The sequence below is a fragment of the Trachinotus anak genome, unplaced genomic scaffold, assembly GCF_046630095.1.
Source record: "Trachinotus anak isolate AG129_WGS33_773 ecotype Australia unplaced genomic scaffold, CSIRO_AGI_Tana_v1 ptg000028l, whole genome shotgun sequence".
Classification (NCBI taxonomy): Eukaryota; Metazoa; Chordata; class Actinopteri; order Carangiformes; family Carangidae; genus Trachinotus; species Trachinotus anak.
Window position 1 is genome coordinate 14,716,592 of NW_027273879.1, and position 9,431 is coordinate 14,726,022.

The following is a 9,431-nucleotide window of genomic DNA, read 5'->3' on the forward strand; positions in this document are numbered from 1 at the left end:
CGATCCAGCGCCAAAGGAATAACTGCATGTTGATGAGCTAGGGGCTCTGTGTGTGTGTGTGTGTGTGTGTGTGTGTGCGTGTGTGTTTGTGATGAGCTGGTGGCCGTCAGAACCACTTACACAGATAGAAGGATATCTCTTTTATGTGTTCAGGGGAAAGAGGGGGATTATGCCGCATTAAAAACCATCACCATGAGGGACAAACTAAGACAGGAACAAGGAAGTTTGTGGCTGAGATTCACTGTGTGTGCGTGTGTGTGTGTGTGTGAGAGAGTGTGTGATGTTGTTCCACCAATGAATGTGTGTGCATGTGCCTACGAGCAGCATGAGGAGAACAATGTGGATGATTTACATGGAGCTGAGCCTTGCTTTCTCCTCCTCATCCTCCTCCTCATCCTTCCTCCAGTTTCATACCTTCCGTTCTCCTCCTCCTCCTCCTCACTTCTATCATGCCTTCACTTTGGGGAGTTCATCCAAAGGTGAACGCCTGAAATTATCCCTCCCCTCCCAAAAAAAACTCATACATTCTCTTTATGTGTCAAAAATATTGACACTAGCCTTGACACGACATCCCCGAACAGCGAAGCACTGTGTTTGCCATTCCAGGTTTCATCACCCATCTTTGATTTTTTTTTTTTTTTTTTTTTTTTTGTGAGAGATAGTATATGTTGAAACGGCGACTGTTGGTTTAAATCCAGTCGTTCTTGCCCTACTTCTCTGCACAGACCTCCGTATCCGTCTTGGCTGTACACTGTCTGGATAAATGAATGAGAAACTGGCAGATGAGAGGTTTCAACTATTATTAACAAGTGAATGACATAATATTTTCAGTGACAGCCCAGATACTGCAAGGCCACCCAGGAATGATCGGCTAAATGAAACTAAAGTCAGTTTGTGTCACAAAAATAATGATATCATGAAAGAGAGGGCATTAATAAACTGATTAATTAAGAATGAACAGTTACGACATTAATTAGAAGCTCCGCATAACTGAATATAGTGAGAATAGTGAGGCTTTTTCATGCATTAGTGTGTTCTTTTCGTTTTTTGTTGAACTAGGATGACAACTAGTGGCAAAGTGCTGAGATATCAGGAAAGTTCCTGGGGTTTAGAGAAGAATTTTTGTTGGTGAAAGGAATGCAAGGAAATCCTGCCATCTTCTGGAGAGATGTGCATATTACAGGAGAGGGTCAGAGAAAACTAAGAGTTCTATGTTTGGAAAATAAAAACTCTCATTCTGACATATTAAACAACATGGTGTCTCATCTGTGAAACTAAAAAAAAAAAACAAAAAACAAATTTAAACCAACTTTGAAAGTACCTATGTTGAAGACACTCTGGAAGACTAACTTGTGTATATTTCAAAATTTGTATTGTCTTACCAGGATTAAGGGGCCTCCAAACACATATTTTACAGACTGATTCTATAGTCTATGTCAAATCTTGATTTGTACCAGTGATAACCATGTTTGAAATAGCAAATTTCCTGATCAGACAGGAAAGATCCAAAGACATCCTGAGTAACAGCTCCACCCAGTGGAGAGCTGTGGTAATGACAGGAAAGTTCCTGAAGACTCTGGAGCTCCTCCAGGTAGAATATAAAAGCTGGGACAGTCCCACTGCTGAGACACAAACTACACAAGCAACACAGAGGAGAACAGACACTTGGACAGTGTTTCATCACACAACAAGAGGACTCAACACTAAACACACACTGAAGATGCTGTGCTCTCATGGATTCCAGTCTGCCCTCAGTCCAGTCAGCTTCTACTGGCCTGTACGCAGTCTGTGGCCAGAGGTCAAACCTCTGCTCTACCAGCAGCATCTACTGCAGAGAAACCTACAGGAGCTGTGCAGCAGTCTGGAGCTGATGGACAAACTTCAACACAACATCCTGGAGGAGACCAAGCCTTTCCACAGCAGCGTGGCCGTGCAGCCAGTCTCCTACCAGCTGGAGAAAGAGGGAGAGCACTTGAAGCTGACTCTGGACACTCGAGGCTTTTCCCCAGAGGAGCTGAGTGTCAGGCAGGTGGGCAGGAAGCTGAGAGTCAGCGGGAAGACAGAGAAGAAGCAGGAGGACGGGAAAGGCTCCTACTCTTACAGACTCCAGGAGTTCAGACAGGAGCTTGATCTGCCTGAAGGCCTGAACCCTGAAGCCGTCACCTGCTGCCTGGCTCCAGACGGGAAGCTCCACATCCAGGCAGCCAGAGCTCCATGTGCTGAGGAGGCTGAGAGAGAGCTGACTATCAAGAGGAGCCTGGAGGAGAAAACCCAGCAGAGTGTGTGTTCACACACAGAAGGCAGCAGCACAGAGACAGACAACAGCACACAGGACGAACCTGAACACATGGACTGATCACACTGTTGTTGTGCCAATGACAAATATTTTATATGCATGAATGATGATCATAATTACTTTTGTATGTTTGTGTGTACAACTGAACATGGTTAAATAAATGCATTAAAAACTAATTATTATTTCTTTGGTGTTAAGACTTATTTTTTCCTTTTTCTTTTTCTTCTGACACAGACATGTGCAGGTAAAGCTTCCAAAAAAAAAAAAAAAAAAAAGGAACATGAAAGGACAAGAAGGAAACCTCCCATTAGTAAAACATTTAATATATGTAATTGACATATACAAACTAAATGGTAAATTAAATAAATAAACATAAACTAAAATGGTTTTCAAATATTATTTTCTAACAATCTTTATTGAACCTCTTCTTCAGAGTCGTCCTCTTGAATTCAGCTTGTGCCGGTTGATAGTATGTGTCATCTGTGAGAGTTCAGAGTGAACGACATGCGTTTCATTCTGTTTGGGAGAGAAACAAACTTCATCACATTCAGACAAAGATTACACAGAGATAAAACACACACTCAGTCTGAACTGGAGGGCTCACAGTGAAGATGTTCAAACACACTTTGCATTTTTTGGGAAGATTTCTGTTCACATCTACTCTACACTTTCCTGTTTAGTTAAGTGTGCAGGTCTTATTAATTTTACAAACACCAGATTTAACTTGATCCATCCTCTAAAAAACCATGATACTGGCATTTGTTTAAAAATGTTTAAGTGAAAAAAAAAAGTCATGAAAATCACTTTTGTGATAGGTTATTTTGTTTTGTTTTACATTTTGTTTTGACATATTGTACAAAACTTTATAAAACCCTCGACTAATATTTATTGATAGTTTTCTGAGCTTTGTTGGACATTTTCCAAATAATTTCCACATATTTTATTCATACTTTCTTGAGATAATTTACTAATTCTTGTTGCATATTTTATTGATTCTTTTGGGAATCGTAATTACTATTTTTGTACATTTTACACCCTTTTTTCAGACATGTCAATTACATATTTTAGATATTTTACTAATGGAAAGTTTCCCTCCAGTCCTTCCATATTCTTTTTATGATTTCTTGTAAGATTTACCTGCACATGTCTGTGTCAGAAGAAAAAGAAAAAGAAAGGATTGGTAAAAATACCAAAGAAATAATAATTAGTTTGTAATGCATTTATTTAACCATGTTCAGTTGTACACACAAACATACAAAAGTAATTATGATCATCATTCATCCATATAAAATATTTGTCATTGGCACAACAACAGTGTGATCAGTCCATGTGTTCAGGTTCGTCCTGTGTGCTGTTGTCTGTCTCTGTGCTGCTGCCTTCTGTGTGTGAACACACACTCTGCTGGGTTTTCTCCTCCAGGCTCCTCTTGATAGTCAGCTCTCTCTCAGCCTCCTCAGCACATGGAGCTCTGGCTGCCTGGATGTGGAGCTTCCCGTCTGGAGCCAGGCAGCAGGTGACGGCTTCAGGGTTCAGGCCTTCAGGCAGATCAAGCTCCTGTCTGAACTCCTGGAGTCTGTAAGAGTAGGAGCCTTTCCCGTCCTCCTGCTTCTTCTCTGTCTTCCCGCTGACTCTCAGCTTCCTGCCCACCTGCCTGACACTCAGCTCCTCTGGGGAAAAGCCTCGAGTGTCCAGAGTCAGCTTCAAGTGCTCTCCCTCTTTCTCCAGCTGGTAGGAGACTGGCTGCACGGCCACGCTGCTGTGGAAAGGCTTGGTCTCCTCCAGGGTGTTGTGTTGAAGTTTGTCCATCAGCTCCAGACTGCTGCACAGCTCCTGTAGGTTTCTCTGCAGTAGATGCTGCTGGTAGAGCAGAGGTTTGACCTCTGGCCACAGACTGCGTACAGGCCAGTAGAAGCTGACTGGACTGAGGGCAGACTGGAATCCATGAGAGCACAGCATCTTCAGTGTGTGTTTAGTGTTGAGTCCTCTTGTTGTGTGATGAAACACTGTCCAAGTGTCTGTTCTCCTCTGTGTTGCTTGTGTAGTTTGTGTCTCAGCAGTGGGACTGTCCCAGCTTTTATATTCTACCTGGAGGAGCTCCAGAGTCTTCAGGAACTTTCCTGTCATTACCACAGCTCTCCACTGGGTGGAGCTGTTACTCAGGACTGATGACGTCACTGGATCGCTCCTGTTTTTTCAGGAACATTCCTGCATTTGCAGGACTTCAACAGTAGATGTCACTCAAATTCATATCATTATAATAAAGTGTCACTTCATTTAAAATTGTTTCACTTACCTCAGATGGTATAAAGACAGATATTATTGGAAGGAAAAACAATAAAAGTCTAATTGTAGCCTCTACCATAGCAGTAGTAGTAGAGGTAGTAATGGTTGCATTCAAACTGTTTAGAGTAGCTTTGGCATGTCATTTGTTGGTGAATTTGAATATAAATGCATTGCAATTGAATTCATCTTTCCTACATCTCTCCACTCCACATCATTAGAGTTCAGCAGCTCAGTAGTCTTCCTCCTGTTGTCCTCGGATATACTTCACTCTTTTTACAACCACATTTCTCTGAAGCCACTGTCTGCATATTAGTACCAAAATCAATGAAGGAGACCAGACAAGATGAGACTTAATACAATGAAGAGAAGAGAAGAGAAGAGAAGGGAAGAGAAGCCTAGCGAAGCATGCTGTTTTCTGATGTTATATAACCCTTTTAATCTGAGAATCAATGTTTAATCCATAATTTACCCATTTTATAATTGTTCAATGTGAACACAAGTGACACTCAGTGTCTTATATGTCCTTTCTTTTTCTTGGTGTTTTTTGCTACGACAACTTTCACTCTCCCTGGAAGAGATTCATTTCCTGGGGTCTCTTTCCCTCTCCTTCCTCTCCTTCCTCTGTTTTAATATAAACTTGTCGGGCTATGAATAAAATACATTCACTTTGGCTTTTTTTATGTCTGGTATGTAAACTAAATATACAAAGGTATCTAAAGTATACTACATGTACTTTATGCTTTATGTTTATGCTCATACAACTACAATTTTCCCTCACAAAATTTGCTTCGAAACACTCATGACAACAAGTAGGTATAACCCAAAACATATTGCAAAGCTCAAAAAAGTCATCATCCCTATTTGTTTATGACCCACATGCAAAGCAGTGCACTTCTACTGTTAAGAGCCAAAGTGAACTATCACACACGCACACACACACAACTTCCTCTATGTATTGTACAATGATACAGCTGCTTACATGACTGACCACATGAACCCTACAAATATCAGACTAGAAATGGTCTCAGTAATTATTTACATGCATTTAATCACTATGCTGTGCTTGCAAGGCTGGTGTTTTTTGAGCTGCTTAATGCCTTACCTCCACATCTGCCTTTTCAAAGAGATGTTAGTTAGCGGTTAGCAGCTCATCCTATTTTTATATATTGTTGCAACCAAAAGATAATTTAATTATAAGCCCATAAATACAATAAATAAATCATGATATTCAAAGAAATTCTAGATACAAACATTTATTTACCCACATTTATTTACATTGTTATAGTAACAAATAAGATTAATTCTGGTTCATCTCCAATAATACCTCACCCCTTCCAATTTGAAGACAAAATTATTCAATAAATAATCAACTGCATAACATGACTAGATTCAGTCCTATTCATTTTTCAAATCAATAATTGTGGACTTTTATTTTTAGTAACCATTAGTGAAAAACAATTAGTCATATCTGAAAGCCTCTCTTTTAATTGGCATCCGTGCAGGAAAAAAAATTGCATGTATTTCATTTTGGTGTCAATTACAGACGTGTATATTTTCATGGCTGTATCTTGCAGGGTTGTGATGCTATTTTGCTGACAGAATCTGTCCACAGACAGACAGACAGACAGACAGACAGACATATTCACCTCCAAACCGCCTCTGTGGTAATTCCTGCTTCAGAAGGTGCATTCTGGACCACATTTTGCCATGATAACACAGACTCACAAGGGGAAAACAACACCAGCCATGCTGTCACGGCTGGTAATAATTCTTCTTAACATTACACCTTCCCTGGCTGGAAGATAACCACTGTCAAAGTCGGGCACTGCTTTATAGTATTACCAAGCTCACTGCACATGAAAATGATCAATTTCACCAGGATCTGGTCCATTTTCAAAGTTGGGCAAAGTAGGTATGTGACTTCAAGCATATCACAAAGATATCTGAGGTACTCTCTTCAAACATTATAAACAATTATATATATATATATGTGATTATTATTACTATTATAAACAAGGTATTATATTTACATTTTATTTATAGGGTAGTAAAATAAAACTTTTAGGTTGAAATAACAATTCGTTTTTAATCTACATATCAGTAGTGATTAAAAACTATTTGTCTAATGCCCTCAAAATAAAAGTACCCTTTGAGGTAGATCAGTCTCCTCCTCAGAGTTACATAACTCTTTGGAGGAAAGGTACATTACATGCAACCCTCATAGGGAACTACCTGCTTGACAAGAAGGTCCAGCCACTGTGTAGATCACATTTTTCAATTGAGTGCGGTGGGAGCATTCACCCTGTACTCAATGAATCCCTATTTGGAAGGCAAATGAGCCTTAGCATTGACTGGGGAGATTCTGGAGCTGCTTCCATAGCGTCAGCATCTCTTTGGGACTCCGTCTGTGAACCAGTAGAACAGATCTGTATGCACAAGTATTGCCCCTGTCTGTCTCTGGGAGATCAAAGGTTAAAAAACCCGGGTGATGGCTTGGAGTGAGCCCAAGTCTGTGCAGGCACATTCCCAGATACACATCGTCTATTGGGAAGAGGCGCACCCTCTGAGACACCTCTCTCAGTCGTAACGCAAGTGAGACAGAATACACCACCCCTCCTCCACCTGCGTACGGAGGGTAACCACCTTTGTAGAAACGTTCTGGTATGTAGTATTTAGTGGATGGTTCCCGGCTTGGCATTGCATTACTGATGACTTCCCCGACGAACAAATTCATGCCAGTTTCATTTGTGTTGGCTCTCCGCAGGTTGTGCTCCTCCAACTGCTTGTTCAGGTAATCCAGAAGGGCATCTGTTCGAACAAAGACATCATCATCGCCTTTGAACACAAAGATGGCAGTAGGGCAGTATTGTTGGAGCCAGTGCCAGAACAGCAAGTCCTTTAGGGTCAGGTTAAAGAAAGTGTCTCTAAAATCCCACTGAAGGATATCCCGGTATTTCTGGTTCTCAAGATCCAAGAGGTTATTGAGGTCTGGATGAGGACCTGTACTTGCGTCCTGCCTTCCAAGTAGAAACACTGTTTGCACTACTCCTCCTTTCTTATTTGATTCCCCCTTTACCAGACCACTGCGTCCCCAAGTTTCACGGATGGCTTGTCTGTTTTCAAAGTTCCCTACTTGAGATTTGACAGCCATTAGGAGCATAGGGGTGTCCAGACCAGAACTACTGTTGTTCCTCCTACATAAACCAGGCTGATTGATCAGGAGTGGATACTCCCTGCAGTGCATTGACCTGATAAATGATATCATTTGTTCAGGCAGGCTGTTTAAATCATGCATATGAGGGACCAAACACTTGTGTGACATGCAGTTAGAAAGGCATTCATCCTCGACTTCTGACTCAAGCTTAACTATTGGCTTCCTCATTACCCCACTTGTGTTTCCTCGCAGTATTGGATTGTGCTGACGATCCCAAACATGCTGCAACTGGTTCCACAGGGCACTGTCCTCCAGACGAAGGTTCCAGAAAGGGCCAAGTGGGTGAGAGGCCAAAGCAGAAGAGTTAGGAGAAATCCCCGGGGCAATATAGTGGACGTTTATTTTTGGAGGAGTGTAGGAGATGGTGACGAATATGGACACGATGATATAAATCAGAAGGTGGCCAGTCATCATGCAAGGCAGCAAGCACATGCACAGCAGTCTCCTGTTGCATTTGCAGCATTTGCCCATGGCCTACCGTGTACAAATCAGACACACACCTGCACACAGATGAAAAATAGCATGTAAGGAGATAAGTCATAATGGAGAAAACATTTCAATTACCCTCCTTCCTCGATGAATTCAGACCACTGCAGTGGCATTGGTCTACCTAATTTTTTTTATAGCAAACACTGCAGTCATCCCTCTGGAGTTTGTCTCCTTGGTGATGGTCCAGTGAGGGTTATTAGCTGTTCTTGTCTACACGCTCAGAGCATCATCCTGCATCTACCTGACACTAGGCACACAGCCCCTGTAGACACACTGTGGAACATGTAATATGCAGCTTAACTCTCTTCTTCACTGTTAAAAGTTGGGTAAACACTGCCACATTGGTGTTTATAGCTTCACATTTCTCACACCTATCCTATTTCTTTCTTTCTTTCTTTCTTTTGTTTTTGAACGTTTTAAATAACTTAATTCCACTGTATGAAAAAATTAAAAGGCCAAATAGATCTCAGGTGTCCAACACACTGTTTCTGTATGGGCCGTGCAGCAAAAAGCTGTAACAATTTGCTGTGAAGTCATTCTTACACCAGTCAACTACCAAACATTTCACCGAATTTAAGCAATGAATGGAAGGCAAAGCATACAAGTACTTACAAGTGAGTGAACTTCTCTCGTTGTTTAAGCCGACTGACATAAAAGACACACTGGCTTGAGGTGTCCCCCTTTTGTTTTGTTTTTTTCATCCGGCTTGGTTATAGGCTGGTAATAGCGTGGCAGGTCTGTAGCGCTTCATTTATGTCCATAACGATGAATGTTAAGCAGAAGCATAGTTTAGTTCCTGAACAGACGTTCTCACAGTGGCATCCGCAGCTGAGCAACAGGTCTCAGGTGAGGCACACTGTGCGCACAGAGCATGCGCCCCTGACTCCTTGACACTATGGTGGATGATGAGGAAAATAGTCACAGGATCGATGCAGGCTTAGACTCCTGCTGGCACAGACTGTTTTTGAAGCATGAACAGCAACTTCACCAGGCAATGATTTCTCCATCTAGAGAGAGACCTTGCTTTGTTTGCATGCAGGTGCTGCAGGCGCACGTCTGCATATTTGCATGATGCGGCCAATTGGCCTATGAAAGGTTGAAGCAAACGCAAAATGTGGTCATTTATTTTTGCTGTTTACATTTCACTGC

The 9,431-nt window shown here is 41.5% G+C and overlaps 3 protein-coding genes across 3 annotated transcripts; 1 reads left to right on the forward strand and 2 right to left on the reverse strand.

Annotated features, from left to right (window-relative positions):
* Positions 1-1,530: 1,530 nt before the first annotated feature.
* Positions 1,531-2,388, forward strand: LOC139611485 (heat shock protein 30-like). Its single transcript, XM_071466213.1, has one exon. It carries the CDS (start codon positions 1,553-1,555, stop codon positions 2,354-2,356), a length of 804 nt encoding a protein of 267 aa, XP_071322314.1. The 5' UTR covers positions 1,531-1,552; the 3' UTR covers positions 2,357-2,388.
* Positions 2,389-3,503: 1,115 nt separating this feature from the next.
* LOC139611489 (heat shock protein 30-like) lies at positions 3,504-4,476 on the reverse strand. Its single transcript, XM_071466219.1, has one exon. The coding sequence runs from the start codon at positions 4,418-4,420 to the stop codon at positions 3,617-3,619; it is 804 nt and encodes a 267-aa protein (XP_071322320.1). The 5' UTR covers positions 4,421-4,476; the 3' UTR covers positions 3,504-3,616.
* A 576-nt stretch (positions 4,477-5,052) lies between these two features.
* LOC139611919 (N-acetyllactosaminide beta-1,3-N-acetylglucosaminyltransferase 2) lies at positions 5,053-9,169 on the reverse strand. Its single transcript, XM_071466949.1, has 2 exons — positions 8,895-9,169; positions 5,053-8,293 (listed from the first exon to the last, which is right to left on the reverse strand). Exon 2 carries the CDS (start codon positions 8,262-8,264, stop codon positions 6,921-6,923), a length of 1,344 nt encoding a protein of 447 aa, XP_071323050.1. The 5' UTR covers positions 8,265-8,293; positions 8,895-9,169; the 3' UTR covers positions 5,053-6,920.
* Positions 9,170-9,431: the final 262 nt, after the last annotated feature.